Here is a 22,115-nt window from a genome sequence, read left to right on the forward strand (position 1 = left end):
TGATGAGTGATGTTGAACATCTTTTCATGTGTCTGTAAGCCATCTGGATGTCTTCTTTGGAAAAGAAGTCTCTTCTTCTTCCCATTTTTAAACTGGATTATTTGTTTTTTAGGTGTTGAGTTTCTTAGTAGGTGGATATTAGAACTTTTTGATTTATATTTTATGTCTCACATTTCCTTTCATTCTTCTTTTGAAACATCTTTATTGAGATGCAATTCACATACCATATAATCCACTCATTTAAAAGTGTACAATTTAGTGGTTTTTAGTATAGTCACAAAGTGGTACAAATATCACCACAATCAATTTTAGGCCATTTTCATCACTCTGAAAAGAAACTCTGTCCATTACCAATCACTCCCCATTTCATCCTAACCCATTCACTCTAGCCCTAGGCACCACTAATGTACTTTTTCTTTCTATAGAGCTGCCTAATGAATTTGGACATTTCATATAAGAGAAATCATACAACATGGGCATTTGTGACTGGCTCTGTTCAGCTACCATGTTTTTTTAAAGATTTTTTTATTTCTATTTTTTACATTTTTAAATTTAAATTCAATTTGCCAACATATAGTATAACACCCAGTGCTCATCCTATCAAGTGCCCTCCTTAGTGCCCGTCACTCTGTTACCTCATCCACCCACCCATCTCTCCTTCCGCAACCCTTTGTTTTCCAGAGTTAGGAGTCTCTTGTGGTTTGTCTTCCTCTCTAATTTTTCCCACTTAGTTCCCCTCCTTCCCTTATAATCCCTTTCACTATTTCTTATATTCCTTATATGGGTGAAACCACATGATGACTGTCCTTCTGCAGTTGACTTATTTCATTCAGCATTACACCCTCCAGTTCCATCCATGTTGAAGCAAATGGTGGGTATTCATCTTTTCTGATGGCTGAGTAATATTCCATTTTGGTGTGTGTGTGTGTGTGTGTGTATATATACACACACACATATTGCATCTTCTTTATCCATTCATCTGTCAAGGACATTGTGGTTCCTTCCACATTGTGGACATTCCTGCTGTGAACATTGGGGTGCAGGTGTCCTGGCATTTCACTACATCAGTATCTTTGGGGTAAATACCTAGTAGCACAATTTCTGAGTCATAGGGTAGCTCTAATTTTAACTTCTTGAGGAAACTTCACACTGTTTTCTGGAGTGGCTGTACCAGTTTGCATTCCTACCAACAGTGCAAGAGAATTCTCCTTTTTCGCACATCCTCTCCAACATTTGTCTTGTTAATTTTCCCCATTCTCACTGGTGTGAGGTGGTATCTCATTGTGCTTTTGATTTGTATTTTCCTGATGGCAAGTGATGTGGAGCATTTTTTCATGTGCTTGTTGGCCACGTGTATGTCTTCTTTGGAGAAATTTCTGTTCATGTCTTCTGCCCATTTCATGACTGGATTGTTTCTTGGTTGTTGAGTTTGATAAGTTCTTTTTTTTTTTTGATACGTTCTTTATAGATCTTGAATACTATCCCTTTATCTGATATGTCATTTGCAAATATCTTCTCCCATTCTGTAGGTTGTCTTTTAATTTTGTTCACAGTTTCTTTTGCTGTGCAGAAGCTTTTTATCTTGATTAAATATCAATAGTTCATTTTTGCTTTTGTTTCCTTTGCCTTCATAGATGTATCTTGCAAGAAGTTACTGTGGCCAAGTTCAGAAAGATTGTTGCCTGTGTTCTCCTCTAGGATTTTGATGGATTCTTGTCTCACATTTAGATCTTTCAACCATTTTGAGTTTATTTTTGTGTTTGGTATAAGAGAATGGTCCATTTTCATTCTTGTGCATGTGGCTGTCCAATTTTCTCAACACCATTTATTGAAGAGACTGTCCTTTTTCCAGTGGATATTCTTTCCTGCTTTGCCGAATATTATTTGACCACAGAGTTGAGTGCCCATTTCTGGGTTCTTTATTCTGTTCCATGGATCTATGTGTCTGTTTTTGTGCCAGTACTGTACTGATCACAGCTTTGTAATAAAGCTTGAAGTCAGGCATTGTGATGCCCCGGCATTGGTTTTCTTTTTCAATATTCTTCTGGCTATTCAGGATCTTTTCTGATTCCATACAAATCTTAAGATTATTTGTTCCAACTCTGTGAAGAAAGTCCATGGTATTTTGATAGGGATTGCATTGAACGTGTAAATTGCCCTGGGTAGCATAGACATTTTCACAATATTTATTCTTCCAATCCATGAGCATGGAATGTTTTTCCATCTCTTCCTTAATTTCTTTCAGAAGTGTTCTGTAGTTTTTAGGGTATAGATCCTTTACCTCTTTGGTTAGGTTTATTCCGAGCTAGCATGTTTTCAAGGTTACCCATGTGTTGCATGTATTAGCACTTCATTTCCATTTCTTTTTAGTGCCAAATGATATTCACTGTATTTATCCATTTGGATTGATGCACATTTGGTTCATTTCCATTTTTTGATTCTTATGAATAATGCTGCTATGAACAGTTATGTACAGGTTCTTGTGTGGACATATGTTTTCATTTTTCCTGGGTATATACCTCGGAGTGAAACGACTGAGTCACATGGCAACTCTGTGTTTAATCATTTAAGGAATGCCAGACTGCTTTCTACAGCAGCTGCACCATTTACACTCCTGCCAGCAATGCAGGAGGGACCCAATGTCTCTACACCTTCTCCAGCACTTATTATTTCCTTCCATTCTTGCCATTTTTCTGTGATCATGTGTTAAAGTCTGTGCTATTACCCAGCTCTATCTTCTAACTTCCTAGTAATCTCTTCAGAGTTCATTATACTACTCAGCCTTCCTCTATGGTTTTCTATTATAAACATTCAATTTGTTTTTAAATTTCCCGGGTCTTTAATTGATTGTTTTCCACAGTAGCCTGTTCTATAATGGATAGGATTATCTGCGTTTATTCCTTTGAGGATATTAATAATATTCATTAAAAATCTTTTGTTTGCTGGGATCCCTGGGTGGCTCAGTGGTTTAGCGCCTGCCTTTAGCCCAGGGCGTGATCCTGGAGTCCTGGGATCGAGTCCCACGTCGGGCTCCCGGCATGGAGCCTGCTTCTCCCTCTGCCTGTGTCTCTGCCTCTCTCTCTCTCTCTCTATGTCTATCATAAATAAATAAATCTTTTAAAAAAATCTTCTGTTTGCTTTAATAACTCCTTTATCTTAGGGGTTTCCTCTTTGCTGAGCTGGTATTTTCTATTTATGGTGGCTTTTTTTTTTCTTCAGATGTTTCATGATATGTTGATTTTAAGGTTCTCTGTTAGCCTGTGAATGTGAACTGAGTGGAGCAACCTATCTCAGTGATTGTAGGAGAGGAGATGACCTCCTAATGCATAGGTTTTGCTAGTATCTCTTCTGGAGGAAAGATCCTAGGTTCTTTGTTTTTTCACTTTAAAATCTTTCCTCAGCTTTTTTCATCTTCATGATAGCTTCTAAAACTATCTATAAATGAGTAATTTCTATGTATTATCTATAAATGAGTAGTTTCCACATATTATCTTAAGCCTTAACCTCTCCTGTGAGCTACTGACCTATATATGCTCCTTTTCTTCAAAGCATGTATTTCATTTTGTAATTATACATTCACAGTACCATTGTTTGGTTAAGACCCTTCTTCCTTTATTGGACTGTGCATTCCATGAAAACAGAGACTGTGCCAATTTTTTATCATTGCTGTGTTGCCCGCATTTAGTATAGTATGTGGCATATGTGCTTACAGATGTTTGTTGAACTAATGAATGAATTAGGAGAAACAGTTCATGCATGAAAGACCCCATGGTATGTTGGAGCTGATAGCTCTGAGTTGAGTCCTGGCTCTGACATTACTAGCTATATATACTGGGTGTTCAGTACAATGTTGGCCACTATAAGCATTCAGAAAAAGGGATCTTTTCTCATTATTGTGGTCTGGTGTTTGCTGGCCTAGTGTTATATTCTGCTTAAGGATTTTCATGATTCTGCTGCCTTGAATGTTTGGCGTGTGTCTACATTATGGATGGAGGGCCCTGCATTTGGCTCCATCTTAAAGAGGCTGGGAATTCTGAAAGCCTTTTTGCCAGGTTACTAAATGGTGAGCCCAACAGGAGAAGGATAGGCTGACAGTGAGAGGACATCTTCACTCCCTAATACCAGGATCATCATCCTCAGGGGCAAACCTCCAGGGTCCCAGGGAAATGCCTTTAACGTGTGGATACCTTTGCACTGTATAGTCCCTCCTTGTGGGAAAAGAAGTTCAGCTTGTAGTCTTTCTTGGAGCCAGACAGTACATCAATGTAATCAAGGCCTTTTAGGGTGACGCTTAGGTCTGGCCTCTCTGGTTTCACCATTTCCACAATGACTCGGAATCTGGGGGAGCACAGTAGCACATGAAGAGAGGACAGAGAAAGTGAGACCATCTGCCCAAGGGAAAGAAGGAAAGGTGCTATATCTTTACTCTTGATTTTATGAAAAGCATGGGGGTCCAGGGTTCTGGTCTTCACTCTGTCTCTAACAGTATCAACAACTACCATTTATTGACACCTGTTATGTGCCCTGTTATGTGAAGTTAGAGCTGGTTCAGTGCTTTTCATGCATCACAGGCATTTAATCCTCACAGTGTCTGTAGGAGGTACATATAATTATCACCTCCTAATGAGGAAATAGAGGCCAAGAAGAGGAAACACACTTAGATAAACATGACTGGTTATGGGTAGAACCAGGATTCAAACTTAGGTCTGGGCCTTCATCTACTATGCTACCTGGCAGCTTTCAGTAAGTCTCTTCTTCTAGTCTTTAGCTCCTTCTCTGTAAAAGAAGGGGACAAACCTGCTTGTCCTCAAGCTTTTCTAACCCTCCTCTTCTATTCTACTTCCACTGCCAGTAAAGATCCAAGGGATGTCCTTCTCTGGCCAGTGGCTTAGGCAATAAAGTAGAGCACTCAATAATAACCACCATGATTCTCATTTTGGTAATAATAATAACAGCTAACATTTACTGAGCACTTATTTTGTGCCAGGCACTGGCCCAGGAGACTCAGGTAATCAACTATTCACAGATAGCACTGACTGCCTGGAAGCTTAGAGTTCAGGCAATGCCTGGCCACATCAGGGAACTTTGTCTCTGATACTTTCAGCCCCTCAGTGTCCTCTAGAGGTGCTGACCAGGGGAAGGGCCAGGCTAGACAGTGGAAGTCCTCTCTCCATCTTCTCCACTCTGACACTTTGCCCCAGTCCCTCACCTCTGGGGCTTGTTAAGCCAGTTGTTGATTGGCAGGAGTTCCATGTAGGGTGTCTTACAGGGTACTTCACGGTAGATATTTGCCACAGCTTTGGGGAGCTCAGAAACCCCATGCAGCATGTATAGCCAGCCAGTCCCATCTGGGAGGGGGAAGAAGAGGGTACCCTAAGGAGAAGAAACATGGTCAGAATGGCACAGAAGGTCCCTTATTATCTACCTCTTAGGCATAGTAATGACATAGGGTTAACAGAGCCCCTCACATAAGCATAATTCTTAGAAAGCAGCTTGGTAGTAGATTTTAAGAGTCATAAAAATGTTCATATGTATTTGAACCAGGAACCCGGCCCCAAGGAATTTAAGAGTCTCATCCTCTACCAATTGAGCCAGCCAGTGGTCTTACTCTAGGGAATTTAAAAATTCCTTCAGAGGAAAAAGGTGCACACACACACACACACACACACACACAAGCACACAGATATATTAAAACCATTTATAATATTGATGAAAATTTGGTAATAACTTTAATATTTATATTCAACAACTGGGGGATGTTAAGTAAATTATGGAACTCTCATTTAAAGAAATATTAGGTAATCATTAAACATGATTATCACAAAGACTATTTAGTTAAACAGAAAAATGCTCATGATATAATGTAAAGTGAAAATAAACAGAATGCAAAATTGGGTATGCTATGATGGCAGCTATGGTTATATCTGAATGAGGGTCGGTAGTGAAGATAGAAGAAAATAGTTCCCTTTTTTAGGGTGGAAGATTGTGGCTTCTTTCCTTTTCTATTTGTATTACAGCCACAATGATGGTATTTCTGCAATTAATCTAAATATTAATTGCTTGATCTTAGTCCAGGACTCTGTTCAAAACTGTGACCCTTGTTCCAACAGAATCCCCTATACATGAAAACATGTGCGTGCCAAGGGAAGCTTTGGACTCAATAATCTTCATGATTCCCTACTGTTCCAACATGATTCTTGGGGACCCCTCTCCTTTTAATATGCTCCGAGCTCCCAGACTCTGTCTCCTCACCTCTTTTGCACGACTCTCCCCTCCAACCACACAGAGGAACCACCATGGGTCAGGGGGGCCTCAGTCTACCTGATGTTTGCGGTTTTCCAAGTTCATGGTACGAGGTCTGTAGGTAATCTCATAGGGCTTGTTTTGCTGATGGGGCTCCAGGGTGATGAACTCAGGCCCCTCCCAGTGCTCGCCCTCAAAGATGGGGTGCAGATTCCAGGTCTGGTTGGTGCGGTTTGAAAGCATGATGGTCTGCGTGTGCTTGGAGCGAACCTGGCAGGTGAAATTCACTACCTGGAAGAGAGCAGGCATTTAAAGTAGGCAGTAGAATTTACAAGTGAGGAGTTCGAGGGAAGGTGCAGGCTGGAGTTACATATTTGGGAATTTCAGGGCATGGTGATTTTTTTTTAAGGCCAAGAAACTGGATGAGATTGTCAAGAAGTTAAGTGTTTTTAGGAAAAAGAAGAAATTTAATTCTTTATTGGCACACTCCAATGTTAAGAAAAATCAGAAGGGGAGATGAGAGGGAGCATCTAATAAGGTAGGTGGAAACCCAGGAAGGGGTGGTATCCTAGGAGCCATGTGGAGAAAGTGTTGGAAGGATCCACCTTCAAGGGACTTGTTCAAGGTTTCACATGCTATCAACAGGTCAACAGTTGAGAACTGACCAAATTTAGTAATGTGGACAGTGTGGCATTGGCGGTAAAGAGAGTCAAATATGTTAGAAGATAAGACCAATAGACCTGCAGCTGTGGTCAAGTGGATTCTGACCAAGGTGCAAAGGTATTTCAATGGAGGAAGGATAATCTTTTCAACAAATGGTACTGGAACAATTGGATATCCATATACAAAAAAATAAAATGAAAAGAATTTTGACCCTTATCTTGTACTATGTACAAAAATGAACTCTAAACAGATTGGAGATCTAAATATAAAATTTGTGTCCTGAATATATGAAGAACTCTCAAAACTCAATAGTAAGAAAACAAACAACTCAGTTAAAGATAGACAGAAAATTTGAACAGATACTTCAACGTAGATCATATATGGATGGCAAATAAATACCTGAAAAGATGCTCAACATCGTTAGTCATTAGTGAACTACAAATTAAAAAAACACAAGGAGACACCACTGCATATCTATTAGAATGGCTAAAATTAAAACAACTGACTGTACCAAGTATTGGCTAGAAGTGATATAAGTGGAAATGTCAGACATTGCTGGTAGAAATGTAATATGACACAACTACTTTGGAAAACAGTTTAGTAGGTTCTTTAAAAAAAGTAAATATATACTTGCTTTATGACCCAGCCATCCCACTCCTAGATATTTACCCAAAACAATGAAAGTATATGTACTTGCCAAGACTTGTACATACATTTTCATAGCATACTGACTGATTCCATTTACATAACACTCTTGAAATAATGGAAATATAGAGATGGAGATTAGGTGTCATTTTTACCATAAGCAGTTTTTTACCAAAAGTGGAACAGAGTCCACTCTTAGGTTTCTATGGACATGGTCAGCAGAGGGTTAATCCAAGGCCCCCTCTTTTTTTTTAATGAGAGGAGAGAAGGGTGTTTACCCTTTACTTACAGAGCTTGTAACAGAATTTGATCTAGCCAGAGAAGTCAGTGCAAGCTTCCTTGAGAATGTGATGCTTGAGTTGAGAGCTGAAGAGTGAATAGGAATTAACTAAATAAAGAAGGAAAATGAATATTGCAGTAGTGGGAATAGAATATGCAAAAGTCCTATGGCAGGGGTGGGGGAGCAGGTCTGAATGTTTGATGTTGGCACCGAGCACTGTTTGAACAGAGTCACTTGTTTCTAGAAGGCCTAGCTGAATTCACTCGTGGAGCTTGCTGGGCCCACTCTGACCACTGGCCCATCTGTGGGCAGCATCTACTGACCTCTTTTACTGCAGGTGGTCCCACGCAGACTCCAGATAGGGTTAGGCTCAGAGGACTGCCTCCCTGGATGAAGCAGAGCAAGTTTTTATAGAGACTTTCCTTGCCCACCTCAGTGGGATGGTAGGTCACTTCGAAGGAAACCTCCATGCCTGCGGTGATGTAGCCTTCTTCTGGGCGGATGGAGAAATGAGGCTCAAATTTTCTGACATCCCACTTAAACCTTTCCAAGACAAAGGAGACAAGAAAGACAGTTTACTAGTATCCTGGGGGGTCTCCTCAATGCTGCTGGTATCAACAGACTTTGCCTAGGCTTTTAGCTGAGAGGTATACTCCCTTGAACACTCCCTGGGACCTGGGGAAAAGATCTTCACTGGGTGCAGCAGAGGCTGGTAGGGACAAGAGCTAGGTCACCGCTGGGTAAGATGGCTTGGCTGCGTCTCAGACCTGAGCAGGGTGGGAAGTGGCTGCATCTTATCTTATTGTCCACAAGTGACTCATTGGGGAACAGGTGCATGAACATGCTAACACATGCGTGTTCAAGATCACACAGCTAGGAAGTGATTGTGCTAGGACTGGAACTCTCCTGAGACCGTGGCTATAAGCACCCCCTGCGCTTCCTCTCAGGTCAGATCCAGGAGGGCAGAGGGGATGCCCTCATGTGAGAGTTGTACTTGCTTTTTGTGAGAGCCCCATGTAGTCATCCCTCTGTGGGCCAGACAGGAGACAGAGGGTGGTGGTGCAGACCTGTGCTTCCAGCAGTAGGGCTGCCACACTGCATGCTCAGGGTGCTGTTCACCCTGAGGCCTGAATGAGGGTGCCCACTGCAGGTGTGCAGTGCCCACCCACATAGCCATGGTGGCATGCCTGAGTAATGACTGGGGTGGGCACCTGCTGGCCCGAGGGAAGAGTCTGGAAAGGAGAGCAGTCACAGATATATTTGGGTTCCAGTCCTGTCTTTCTCACTTCTGAGCTACGGGACCTCAGGTAAATCACCTGATCTCCTTGAGCCTCACCTTAATCTGTGAAATGAGGACAATATCATATCTTACAGGGGCCTGCCTGGGATAATTAAATGGGAGCTGATATGCAAGAATGCTCAGCACTGCACCTGCACAGCGTAAGTAATTGCTAAATGTATGACTTTGGTAAAGTAATCTCAGTTGTCTCATCTGTAAAATGAGATCAGCCATAGAACTGTCTGGGATTAACAGAGAGGAACCATGTAAAGGGCCTGTAACAGGCACCAAGCAAATGTTACTTATTACATTAATTTTAGTAATCCTGGCAGCAGCAATCACCCTAGCAGGGCCACTGTTGTCACATCTTGAGTGAGGGGAGGGGAAGGGAATAAAAATTTGGCCACACTTGCAAAACAAACATCCAGTTCAAGTCCAGGGCAAATTCAATGTCAGAGGGCTGTGCTCAGCCTTGGGGTGGGCACCCCACTCTCCTACCTCGCACCCACGTCACCCGTGTTCAACATAAGGATGCGACGCGTGGCTTGTGTCTGATACACGACTGGCCCGAAGGGGAGATGCTCCTGGTCCAGGGAGATCTCCAGGGCCTGGCAGCAGCCGCTGAGGAGGAAGAGGGGACGCAGGAGCCCCATACATTCCATGAACACCTCCTCAGAGAAGGGAGGGATGCGCTTCTTTGGGGCAAAGATGACTTCCAGCTTACAGACCTCTTTGGGCTTCAGGGAGATGTTGGAGAATGGTATCAAGGTGATGACCTGGACAAAACAACGAGACTCAGCCACTGAGGGCAGGGGTGTCTGAAGCTTCCATTCCTGGGTCTTGCTGTCAGGATGGCAACAGCCCAGGGGTCATATCCCTTTCTGCTCCCTCCTACTGGCGGGGTCACCTTTGGTAAGTAACTTAAGCTTTCTGTGACTTTCTCTACAGTGAAGATTTGGATCATCTGAATAAATGTGTGGCACACAATAGGCCTTCAATAAATGTTAATTCTCTCCAGCCCCTTGTAGCCAGTGACCCCTGCTCTCTGGTGGAGGAAATAGTAAGGTAAGAGGAAATAGAAAACACTCAGCTTTCTGGTGTCTTTCCAGAGCGCTCCCTGGACTCCCTGCAGCATGCTCCCTGGTGTGCTGTTTAAAATGCACATTCCCAGGTTCTACCCTGGGCCCACTGAATTTTGGGAGAATCTGGAACTCGCATCTTCAAAAGTGCCCTTACCCGTGTGTTCTAGAGTTTGAGAACTGCTGTTTAAATTCATCTGGCTTTCCCATCCCCCTTTGTCCTGGTAGGAATCAATCGAAATCAGCTTTAAGGAAGCTGAAGCCCCTTCCGTGCTTGCGCTGCCTGGGGTACAGGGTGCTGTGCAGTTGCCAGCAGTGGACCGGTGACGGTGTGAGTAACAGGTCACTTATCACCTGAAGAGGCAAAAGTGGCTCGGCCGATGGTCAGGGGCCTGGCCCAGCTGCACTGAGGACTCTGCCTTGGACAAATGAGGAAATGGAAGCAACGAGTCTGCCCTCCCTCTGGATGGCAGCCTGGGCCCTGACATGAGGGATGCCCACCAGCTCTCTTGCTCTGGCTAGCTCTCTCAGCCCATTTTCCCATATCTGGCAAGCCCCAAATGGTTTGCAGCACTTGTGCTATGCTGAATCACACCTAGATTTCCACAACCACAGACCCTTTGGAGCATATGTACCTGGGAGCATACTTCTCCCCAACCTGTCTGTCTGCAAGACATCTCTTCACTCTAAGCTTGGTACAGGCCTCCCTCCACCAGGAGGCCTTCCAACAGCCCGTGGCCATGCTCGAAATGGCCCTCTCCCAAGTCACACCCTGCCTCTGCAGTTTCTAGGCTGTTCTGGTGTTATTTCTGTGTCAGTGATCCCTGGAGACTGCAAACTCCATCAGACCACTCTGTCGTATTCATCTTTCTATGGACTAAATTGTGTCCCCCAAATTCATATGTGAGTAGTGCTCAGCCTTTAGGGTGTAATTAGGTTTATATGAGGTCATGAAAGTGGGATCCTCGTAATGGGACTAGAGCCCTTCCAAGAAGAGATGCCAGAGAGCTTGATTTCACTGTCTCTCTGCTGTGTGGGCATATGGCAAGACGGTGGTAGTCTGCAAGTGATTGTTTAGGGTGTGGGATTATGGGGAAAATGTTTTTCTTTTTTTAAAAAGATTTTATTTATTTATTCATGAGAGACACAGAGGGGGAGGCAGAGACATAGGCAGAGGGAGAAGCAGACTTCCTATGGGGAGTGTGATGTGGGACTCCATCCCAGGATCCCGGGGATCATGACCTGAGCTAAAGGCAGACACTACACCACTGAGCCACCCAGGCACCCCCAAAATGTTTTTCTTTATGAGCTTCCATATTTTTCAAATTTTCTACAGGATATATATACTCATAAGAATTCATATCTATTGAATCCATCCCTTTTTCTTTCACTCTGCTGCCTTTTGACGTATGCAGTTTCTCTAAGCCTTGATATCCTTATATGTAAAATGAGAATAATAAAAGTACTAGCTCTCTACTGTTTTTCTGAAGACATTCAGAGGTAGCACATGGGAAGCTCTTAGAATGGTCTGGCACACAGTAGGTGCACAAGAAGTGTGAGCTGTTAGTGTTGCTAGCACAGTCATCTGTATCATTGTGAAGCACAAAGAGCCCACCGGGAGCCCTGAGCACCAACCTTGGGTTCTTGGAGTTCTGGAATTGAGAACAGGACTGACTGGCTAAAGGTGAGCTGGGTGTGGCTGTTGTTCATGATGGAAACCGTTTTTTTCACAACCTGTCCTGGCAGGACAGCTCCTAACTTCACAATCCTATTGGCTGGATCTAGGATCGAAATCTGCAGAAAGAGATTGGAGAGGAGGGTTCTATCAATTACCCAGAAAAATAATGATCATGATCATCTACTCTGGTGAGGCAAGTGTGGTTCCTCTCTTTCAGTGTCCTGCCTTCTTCATACAGGTGGGCATTCATGCACCCAGTAAACATTCATGTGCAAAAACTACTCCCCAAGCAGCTCATTAAACAACTACATACTTTAAAAAAATATTTTATTTATTTATTAGAGAGAGACAGAGAGAGCGAGCAAGCATGCACAAGCTGCGGGGAGGGGCAGAGGGAGAAGCAGACACCCTGCTGAGCAGGGAGCCTGACTCAGGGCTATGTCCCAGGACCCTGGGCTCATGACTTGAGCCAAAGGCAGATACTAACTGACTGAGCCACCCAGTGCCCCAACAAATACATAATTATAACGGGGTCAAGAGTCATGAAGGAAAAGCTCAGGGTACCTTGAGAGTGCATACAGATGCTGAACTGGCTGGGGGTCCTGGGGAGGCCTCCCTGAGGAAGGCATGTCTACACTGCATGGAGAGCTAAAGGCAGGGTAGGATCTAGTCAGTTTGAGTCAGGGTGTCTGTGAGATTGGAGGACACCCGGAGCCAGGGGACACCCCGTGGCAAGGCCCTGAGTTGGAGGAGTGGCTCAGTCAAGGCCTGTGGCCAGGAAGGAGGGGCACACTGAGAAGACAGGCTTGGAGGTAGCCAGGGTTTATGCTGGGAGAAGTGGGAAGCCAGGGAAGCATGGAATGACCCGATCAAACGTGTATTTTGTGAATGCTCTGGCTTGTCACTCTGTGAAGACGGGCTGGAAGATGGCAGGAGAGAAAACTTTGAGGAGTGACAGTAGCTGACCATTCAGACTAGAATGGTGGCAGCACAGATGGACCAGCAGACACGCTTCCAAGTCCTTATAAGGCATTGATTGCAATGCTGGCCTGGATGGATCAAAATCAGGCTGGGCCTCGCCCACAGGACAGCACTGACTCACACTCAGCAGCACCCACTGGTCACTGTCATTTGATCACTCACTAAACTGCACACGCCCCTGCTCCTCAGCTTCATTTATATCCAGCCCACATGTTTCCATTCTCTCTAAAAAGCTGAGAGTCTCTAGCAACAGCCTGTGCTACTGGAGGGCAGAGAACATGTTTAAGTCATCTCCGGATTTCCCCCAAAGTACCTAGCACACGGTGGGTGCAGAATGAGTGAGTGATAGAACGAATAAGTGATATTGGAAGAGACCTCCACTCCTCTGGCTTGGGTGCAGACACACCAGGTGGCAATGTCCTGTAGTTCCTCTAGCTTGGTGGGAAGGCATCCAGGGGACACATCCCCTCCATCCCTCCCACATCTCTCTCTCTAAGTGGCTGCAATGTTCTATGCACTACCTGAGCATCTTGGAAGGCCAAAGTCTTCCAAAACCTTCTATTAAAAATGCAGATATACCCACCAAACAGACTCCTTAAATGTTTACGAGACACTGGGGAGAAAGGGATTAGCAGCAGGATTTTCATTAGGAGCTCCTACTTGGAAGAGATGCCCTCAAACAAATATAATCCTGGAATTTGTACCTGGCTCAGGAATATTAATCAGTGTGGCTTTAAGGAGAGATGTTTCACAATTGAAACGTATGTCTGCATACATATCCCAAACAAACTGCTATCCAAAACAAATTTTGCCTATTTTTTTTTCAAATCTTGCCTATTAAACCTGAAAACAAAACATGGCCTGATGTAAGAAAAGAAGGATGTGGTCAGGATTATACATCTGACAGTCCCAAAACAAACTTCTCCAAGAAAATGTTTCTCCGGTGCCTGTGATTAGTTGTAACCTATGAGACACGAAAGTTTGGTATTGAATAAGGTCTATGATTCACTTGAGTCAGATTTGACAGTTCATCTTTTGGAAGGGACTGGCTGGCCTCTGACAGAGGAGCTTGGGGGCTGGATATGGGGAGAGGGGAAGAAGAGTGGCCTCGGTGGCAGGGGGATAGGTGGCCGGGAGGGCAAAAAGGAGGATGCCAAGCCTGAGGATCTCCCCAACTGTCTCTTACCTTCATCTCGGTGCCTTTCCCTTTGATTTCAATTACTTGTTGTGAGAGCCCATTGATTTCAAAGGGGATGAGTTCTCGATAACTGATACTTTCTCGAGGATAAAAGGTGATTGGAATCTCCAGTGTCTTTCCCGGCTTGATCACATCAACACGGAAGTTCACCTCAAGGTGTGCGGTATTGGTGTAAAGACAGTCTAAGCTACAGAAAATCAGAAGGAAGGTGTGTAAATTAGAGGGTCCACATACTTCTTGTTTTCTCTACAAAGGAAGAGCATTGGCAGCACCAGCCTGTGCTCTTGGAGGTCAAAGACCAGAAAGACTGATTTTGTCCCCTTGGTTCTCTGAGCTGGGTACTGATAGTTTCCTGACCTGCTGCCCTAGAGTCACAGCATTTAAGGGCTGTGACTCAGCAGTGATCCAGCCCACACTGCCCTGGGCATAAAGTTACTTACCCCAAATCACACCCTGAAATCCTGGTAGAACCAACCCTCAAACTCAAAAGTGCCACAGCCCTTTGCTCAATGCTCTTTGCACTGAATTTGTCCTCTTTTTCTGGAAAATGCAGCTCATGGCTTTGTATCCTCTCATAAGAAGGACGTTTCCTGGGGTGCCTGCGTGGCTCAGTAGGTTAAATGTCTGACTCTTGATTTCAGTTCATGATCTCAGGGTTGTGAGATCGAGCCCTGTATCAGGCTCCATGCTGGGTGTGGAGCCTCCTTAAGATTCTTTCTCCTCGCCCTGCCGCTCCCCCTGTCCACCCCCCGCCCCCGCTTGCTCTTTCTCTCTCTGAAAAAGAAGAAGAGAAGAAGAAGAAAAGAAGAATAAAAGAGGGAGGAGGAGGAGGAGGGGAGGAGAAGAAGAAAGCACTTCCTAAGTAACTGGGTGGCAAAGCGCAGAGGAGTATGTGTTCTGAAGTCACACAGACAGGAGTTTGGATCCGGACTGTATCACTAACGAGCTATGAGATCTGAGAAAAGTTACTTGGCCTATTTGGGTCTCTGTTCCCTTATCAGTAAAGCTGAGACAGTGACAGCTACCTCATAGTTGTCGTGAGCATTAAAGGGAATACAGTGACCAAGTCAGTTGCTAAGCCGGGCACAGAGGAAATGTTCCACAAATGTTCTCATTATCACTAAGTGCTCAACTACACAGCATCTTCGAAGACCACATCCGCTCTGAAGACCATGGCCATGACCTCTGGCCCCTGGACCTCTCCATTACAACACTTCCTTGTCTGTCTTCCAGGTAGTTAGAGGAGTCCAGCTAGATCAATAAACCGCACTTAATGCCTTTGTGTAGGACTCCTATTGAATTAAATCATGCAGGAGAGTGCAGGTAGATAAGGTTTTTAATTAGCATTTCAAATCACATGACACTCTTGTAACTTACCCTTCAGGATGCTAACCATCATTATTACAGCAGCAGCGCGGATAACTGAGCATTTCCTATGTTCCAGGCACTGTTCTCAGTACTCTCTCTAGAGGAACTAATTTAATCCTCCTAATAGGCCCATGGGTGAGATGCTATTATTATCCGCCATCTCAGAGGAGGAGAGTTTAACCTTAGAACTTAGGCTTAGGGGATCCCTGGGTGGCTCAGTGGTTTAGCACCTGCCTTCGGCCCAGGACATGATCCTGGGGATCTGGGATCGAGTCCTGTGTTGGGCTTCCTGCATGGAGCCTGCTTCTCCCTCTGCCTGTGTCTCTGCCTCTCTCTCTCTCTCTCTGTGTCTTTCATGAATAAATAAATAAAAAATCTTAAAAAAAAAAAGAACTTAGGCTTAGAACTTAGGCCTATGCTATCTGGTACAGTAGCTACTAGACACATGTGGCTATTCAAATTTAAATCCAAATTAAGGGATCCCTGGGTGGCGCAGCGGTTTGGCGCCTGCCTTTGGCCCAGGGCGCGATCCTGGAGACCCGGGATCGAATCCCACGTCAGGCTCCCGGTGCATGGAGCCTGTTTCTCCCTCTGCCTGTGTCTCTGCCTCTCTCTCTCTCTCTCTCTCTCTCTCTCTCTGTGTGTGTGACTATCATAAATAAATAAAATTAAAAAAAAAAAATAAATCCAAATTAAAATGAATTAAAATTTAAAAAATTAAAAATCCAGTCCCTCAGTTGCATCAGGCACATTTTATGTGCTCTGCAGCCACGTGTAGTCACAGGTTGCCATATTAGACAGCACAGATATGTAACACTTCCAGTGTCCAGGAAAGTTCTATTGCATAGTACTAACCTAGAGAGCTTTGAGGAAACAGGTCTCTGGGTCAGCCTCTGGAAATCCTGTTTCAAAAGGTCTAGAATAAGGCCCAGAAACCTGGACTGGAATATTCTACACAGGGATGGTACAGAGACGCTGGATTTTAATCAGAAGACTTAGGCTTGGTATAGATCTGTTATTAACTGGAAAATAATGGGCTGAGAAATTCACTTTTTAACTCTTCAGACCTTGGCTTCCACATCTGTTATGTGAAGAAAATAAATGCAAGCCACTGAGCCTCTCGTCGAGTCATCTGGCATTGCCCTCCTCACTTAAAGAAGATTTTTAGCAGAAATCTGAATCATGGCTACCCAAGCATTAGTTATGGAGAAAAGAAACTTCAGATTCTGGCCCAACTGTCTTTGACTCTGTACCATAATCTTTCTTTTTCTGTTTTGGCAAGACTTCACCTTTAGGACCCACAAGGAGCTACAGAATCATCTGGAAGCTCTGGGAAGTCTGCTTACCTCATAGACGTTTCTTCCTTGTTGGTGACAACCAGGATTTGTTTGTATGGGGGCATCCCAGCTTGGTAGATGAAGCAGGTCCCAAAGTTGTAACTGGTGAAGGAGAAATGAACGGCTGGGCTCACAGCGCAGCCTGAGATGCTGCACATAAACATCGGGCCATGGCTTATCTGTGGGGAGAGAATGGCAGGCAGAGAGTGATTAGAAATGTGAACAAAGGCTCCTCAAGTCCTCAGGTGAAAGAGGAAAGCAGTTGGTGCTTCCCCCCATCCCCCTGCCAAAAACAAAACAAAACAAAAAAACCCCAAACAGGTCCGTGGACTTCATCGGCAGAGATTCTGACTCACAGGTTAGAAGGATGTTTCTAGCAGCAATGTCCACAATAGCTAAACTGTGGAAGGAGCCTCAGTGTCCATTGAAAGATGAATGGATAAAGAAGCTGTGGTCTATGTATACAATGGAATATTCCTCAGCCATTAGAAACAACAAATACCCACCATTTGCTTCAACGTGAATGGAACTGGAGGGTATTATGCTGAGTGAAATAAGTCAATTGGAGAAGGACAGACATTATATGGTCTCATTCATTTGGGGAATATAAATAATAGTGAAAGGGAATAAAGGGAAAGTAGAGAAAATGAGTGAAAATATCAGTGAGGGTGACAAAACATGAGAGACACCTAACTCTGGGAAATGAACAAGGGGTAGTGGAAGGGGAGGTGGGCAGGGGTTTGGGGTGACTGGGTGACAGGCACTGAGGGCAGCACTTGGAGGGATGAGCACTGGGTGTTATGCTATATGTTGGCAAAGTGAACTCCAATAAAAAAAAAACACTCAAAAAAAAAAAAAAAGAAGTTTGTTTATGTGAGGAAAGCAAATTGGGTGCTCTGAGATCAGATACTGCACTGGTTCCCGCAGTGATGACTCAGGTGGCAGGCAGAGGGGTGAAAGACACTGCTAGTTCCTGCCCCACATCTGCTTCCCAAGGGTTCCTTACTCATAGGGCTTGGGTTAGTTGCCAATGTGATTGGGTGAAAATACTTGAGTTCCTATCCTTCCTTGACACTATGTCATCAGACATAGTTCTGGTCATCAGGATATAAACACAAGAGGACAAGACCGGTATCCTATTTTGAATACAGAGGCAGTCTTGCTGGGAAAGTTCAGTTGGTTGGTTGTTGTTGTTTTTTTGGTTTGTTTTGCCTTCAGGCTCTTCCCTCTTATTTCCACTTTGAATGCAGACACAGGGCATCCAGGGAATGGCCATCTTGTGACCAGGAAAGGACAAGAATGAGGTCCAAGGCTCCAGTGTGAAGGGTGAAAAAGTACAAGATATAAAGAGCAATGGGTCATACCCGGATTCTCAGCAAGATGACACATGTGCCTGTTGGGATTTGAACTTAATTTGCTCTTCAGAAATTTTTATAAAATGAAATTTTGTAAGTTGATAATTGATTTAAAACAATATACCCACTATTCATCCTAAACGTCATTAGAATAAACATAACGGTCACTGCTACAAGTTTTCATTAATGACTTTACAGTTGAAAACAGTTTCTTACTTAAGGCTTTACAAATTAAAAAGAAAATTGAATTCAATTAGCCAACATATAGTGCATCATCAGTTTCAGATGCAGTGTTCAATACTGTATCAGTTGCATGTAACACCCAGTGCTAATCACATACGTGCCCTCCTTAATGCCCCAAGCAGTTACCCCATCTCCCTGCCCCCACCCCTCCAGTGACCTTCAGTGTGTTTCCCAGAGTTAAGAGTCTCTCATGGTTTGTCTCCCTCTCTGATGACTTCCCGTTCAGTTTTCCCTCCCTTCTCCTTGGATCCCCTTTGCTGTTTCTTATATTCCACATACAAGGGAAGCCATATGATAACTGTCATTCTCTGATTGACTTATTTCACTCAGCAGGATACCTCCAGTTCCATCTTTACTTAAGGCTTTTAAACTCTTTACATTTTGTGGCTGATTCCCTGAAAATGATTAAAATGGACCACCTTCAGCTTTTCTGCCAATTAGAGCAGGAAGGTCCTGTGACATGTGTAATATTTCTTTTTGCTGTAAGGCACAAAAGTTCTGAAAAAGATGGTTCTCAACAGGGATGGGCCCTTTCTGAGGTGGCGTGCCTGGCACTTGGCAGAGAAGATGGCTGTAACATTGCCCTTGAGTTCCAGGCCAGGAGTTTTACAGTTTTATTTTTTCTAATTGAAAAAAAAATTTTTTTTTGGACCGTGTTATGACTTCATGTCTAAGTTATGGACTGGCCAGCAACTGACCTTGGGTTCCAATTGTTGTAACCCTGGTTCCCTATCAGTTGCCTTCTCCTTGAGGATATGAATAAAGACAATGTCTCCTTGCTCTGTTGATTGTTGCTTTTGCTGTGCAAAAGCTTTTGAGTTTGAGGTAGTCCTGCTTCTTTATTTTTGTTGCCTGTGCATTTAGTATCATATCCAAACCAATGTCATGAAACTGTCCCCTGATGTTGTCTTCTAGTAGCTTTATAGTTTTAGGCCTTATGTTTAAGTCTTTCTTTTCTTGTAAAATTTTTATTTATTCATGAGAGACACACACACAGAGGCAGAGACCTAGGCAGAGGGAGAAGCAGGCTTCCTGTGGGGGACCTGATGTGAGACTTGATCTCAGGACCTCAGGGATCACGCCCTGAGCCAAAGGCAGATGCTCCACCACCGAGCCAGCCAGGAGTCCCTTATGTTTAAGTCTTTAATACATTTGCAGCTGACTTTTGGGCATGGTGTAAAAGGCTCAATTTCATTCTTTTGCATATGGATATCCAGTTTTGCCAGCACCATTTGTGGAAGAGACTATCCTTTCCCATTGTGCAGACTTGGCACCCTTGTCCAAGGTCAGTTGGCTGTATATGTGCGCATTTATTTCTGGGGTCTCTGTTCTGTTCCATTGAGAGTCAATGAGTCTGTCTCAAAGTTGGTATTTTACTATTTTGATTATGGTAGCTTTGTAATGTATTTTGAAATCAGCAAGTGGAATGTCTCTAGCCTTGTTCTTTTCCCTCAGGATTGATTCAGCTATTTGTGGTCTTTTGTGGCTTCATATGAATTATAGAATTATTTTTCTGTATTTGTAAAACAAATGCCATTGGTATTTTGATAGGGATTGCACTCAAACTATAGATGGCTTTGGGTAGTATGGACATTTTTACAATATTGGGGCTTCCCATCCCCAAACAAAAGATGTCTTTCCATTTGTTTGTCTTTAATTTCTTTCATTGATGTTTTGTAGTTTTCAACTTATAAGTCTTTTACCACTATAGTTTATTTCTGACAATTTAATCCTTTTCTGTGATATTGTAAATGAGATTGTTTTCCTAATTTTTTTCCAGATAGTTTCTTGTTAGTGTATAGAAAAGCAACTGATTTTTGTTTGTTGACTTTATGTCCTGCAACTCTACTGAATTATTTTATTAATTATAACAGATTTTTTTATTTAAAGATTTTATTTGTTTGATAGAGTACATGAACAGAGGGAGGGGCAGAGGGAGAAGGACAAGCAGGCTCCCCTTTGAGAGGTGAGCTTGATGTGGGACTCAGTCCCAGGACCCTGAGATCATGATCTGAGCCAAAGGCAGATACTTCACTGACTGAGCCACCCAGACGCCCCAATTCTAACAGATTTTTTTAAATGGAATCTTTTGGGTTTTCTGTAAATAAGATCATGTTGTTGGCACACAGGGACAATTTTACTTCTTTTCTGATTTGGATACCTTTTCTCTTTTTCTTGTCTAATTGCTCTGCTGAGGACTTCCAGAAGAGTGGGCATTCTTGCTTTGTTCCTGATTTTAAAGGAAAAGCTTTTAGCTTTTCACTGATGAGTATGATGTTAGCTCTGAGCTTTTCATATATGATCTTTATTATGTTGGAGTACTTTCCTTCTAATCCTAGTTTGTTCAGAGTCTTTGATGAATTTTGTCAAATGCTTTTTTGCCACTTCTACTGAGATAATCATATGATTTTTGTCCTTTATTTTGTTAATGTCAGATATCACATTAATTGATTTTTGTATGTTGAACCATCCTGGCATCTGAGTGATAAGTCCTACTTGGTTGTAGTGCATGATCTTTTCAATGTATTGTTGGATTTGGTTTATTGATATTCTGTTGAGGATACTGGCCTATAGTTTTCTTGTGGTGTCTTTGTTTGGCTTTGGAATCCAAAAGAATTGAAATGAGGATCTTGAAGAGGTATTAACACTCTCATGTTCAGTGTAACACTATTCATAGTAGTCAAGATGTGGAAACAACCTAAATGTTAATTGACAGATTAAGAGATAAAGAAATTGAGGCATCTACACACAATACAGTCATTTTTCTTGAATAAATGATCCTAGGAATGTTGCAAACCTTTTAAGAGTTCTGAAAAAGTTGATTTTGCTGGTTTTTGCCAGTGTTCTCATCACTGTGGAAGAGCAGCTCTTCAAGGGTCCTTTTCTGCCATTCCTGAGGACATCGTAATTCCTTGGGTTTTCATTCAATAACTTATTTTAGAAAATGTTACATATATTTTGTCTCTCTTGCTTCCTCTTTACTTCCCGTTCATCTCTCTTTTTAACTTATTTATGTTAAATATTTTGTTTATTTATTCATGAGAGACACACAGAGAGAAGCAGGCTCCCTGTGGGGAGCCTGATGCAGGACTTGATCCCAGGATCCTGGGATCATGACCTGAGCCGAGGGCAGATGCTCAAGCATTGAGCCGCCCAGGGGTCACTCCCTTATTAATTTTAATAGCTGCACAGGATTCCAGGGCATGGATGCTCAACTGCTTTTCAATGGACACTTATTCACCAGCTGCCTCAACTGTAGGTGAGGCCTTTATACTAGAGATTGTGAGACTGTCTCCAACACAACCACTGTCTAGGAGCTTCTGGCAGGGTAGAGAAGACAAGGGACATCCAGGAGAATTAATCTCTCAAGACAGAGTGCTGTGAGTGCTTTCAGTGTCAGACGATGTTAAATGGTCTCACCTTGATTTTGAGTTCCAGGCCTTTCAAGACACACTTCTTAAATGGCTGGAAAGACAGGGAGGCATGGGCACTCTGACCCACATCCACACTGCCATCAATGGGTGAAAATTCCAAGTACTGCAGCAGGGCTTTGGGGCCGGAGAGCTCTGCCTGGAAGCTGAAGTTGAACTTTCCAGTGTTGATAAAGCTGAGCTCGCACTGAACACATTCGTTCAACTCTACCTGAGGGACAGGGAACAGAGAAGTATGTTGATGGAATGCAAGTCATGGTTCCCTTCTCTGGGGTTAGGATATGTAATATGTTGGGGAAAATACCCTTTGGGAAATAGGGATGACAGATGATATT

At 43.3% G+C, this 22,115-nt stretch overlaps 1 protein-coding gene and 1 long non-coding RNA gene across 7 annotated transcripts in view; one reads left to right on the forward strand and one right to left on the reverse strand.

Annotated features, from left to right (window-relative positions):
- HYDIN (HYDIN axonemal central pair apparatus protein) overlaps positions 1-22,115 on the reverse strand; it is a 383,279-nt gene that overhangs the window by 14,972 nt on the left and 346,192 nt on the right. For all 4 annotated transcript variants that reach the window (XM_049110700.1, XM_049110701.1, XM_049110698.1 and 1 more), the window contains 9 exons: positions 21,770-21,991; positions 16,761-16,930; positions 14,035-14,233; positions 11,825-11,983; positions 9,609-9,886; positions 8,155-8,374; positions 6,322-6,534; positions 5,210-5,373; positions 4,188-4,338 (listed from right to left, as the gene is read on the reverse strand). In XM_049110700.1, the coding sequence (XP_048966657.1) occupies positions 4,188-4,338; positions 5,210-5,373; positions 6,322-6,534; positions 8,155-8,374; positions 9,609-9,886; positions 11,825-11,983; positions 14,035-14,233; positions 16,761-16,930; positions 21,770-21,991 (1,776 nt within the window). The remainder of the gene's footprint in view (positions 1-4,187; positions 4,339-5,209; positions 5,374-6,321; positions 6,535-8,154; positions 8,375-9,608; positions 9,887-11,824; positions 11,984-14,034; positions 14,234-16,760; positions 16,931-21,769; positions 21,992-22,115) is intronic.
- LOC112646615 (uncharacterized) overlaps positions 1-22,115 on the forward strand; it is a 57,870-nt gene that overhangs the window by 6,560 nt on the left and 29,195 nt on the right. For 2 of the 3 annotated variants that reach the window (XR_007410979.1, XR_007410978.1), the window contains exons 2-3: positions 9,206-9,271; positions 9,854-10,022. This is a non-coding gene — a long non-coding RNA (uncharacterized LOC112646615). Of the gene's footprint in view, positions 1-9,205; positions 9,272-9,853; positions 10,023-18,001; positions 18,244-22,115 lie in introns of those variants that run through there. The other variant, XR_003127751.3, reaches the window with a different exon arrangement.

Source organism: Canis lupus, chromosome 5 (genome assembly GCF_003254725.2).
Source record: "Canis lupus dingo isolate Sandy chromosome 5, ASM325472v2, whole genome shotgun sequence".
Taxonomy (NCBI): Eukaryota; Metazoa; Chordata; class Mammalia; order Carnivora; family Canidae; genus Canis; species Canis lupus.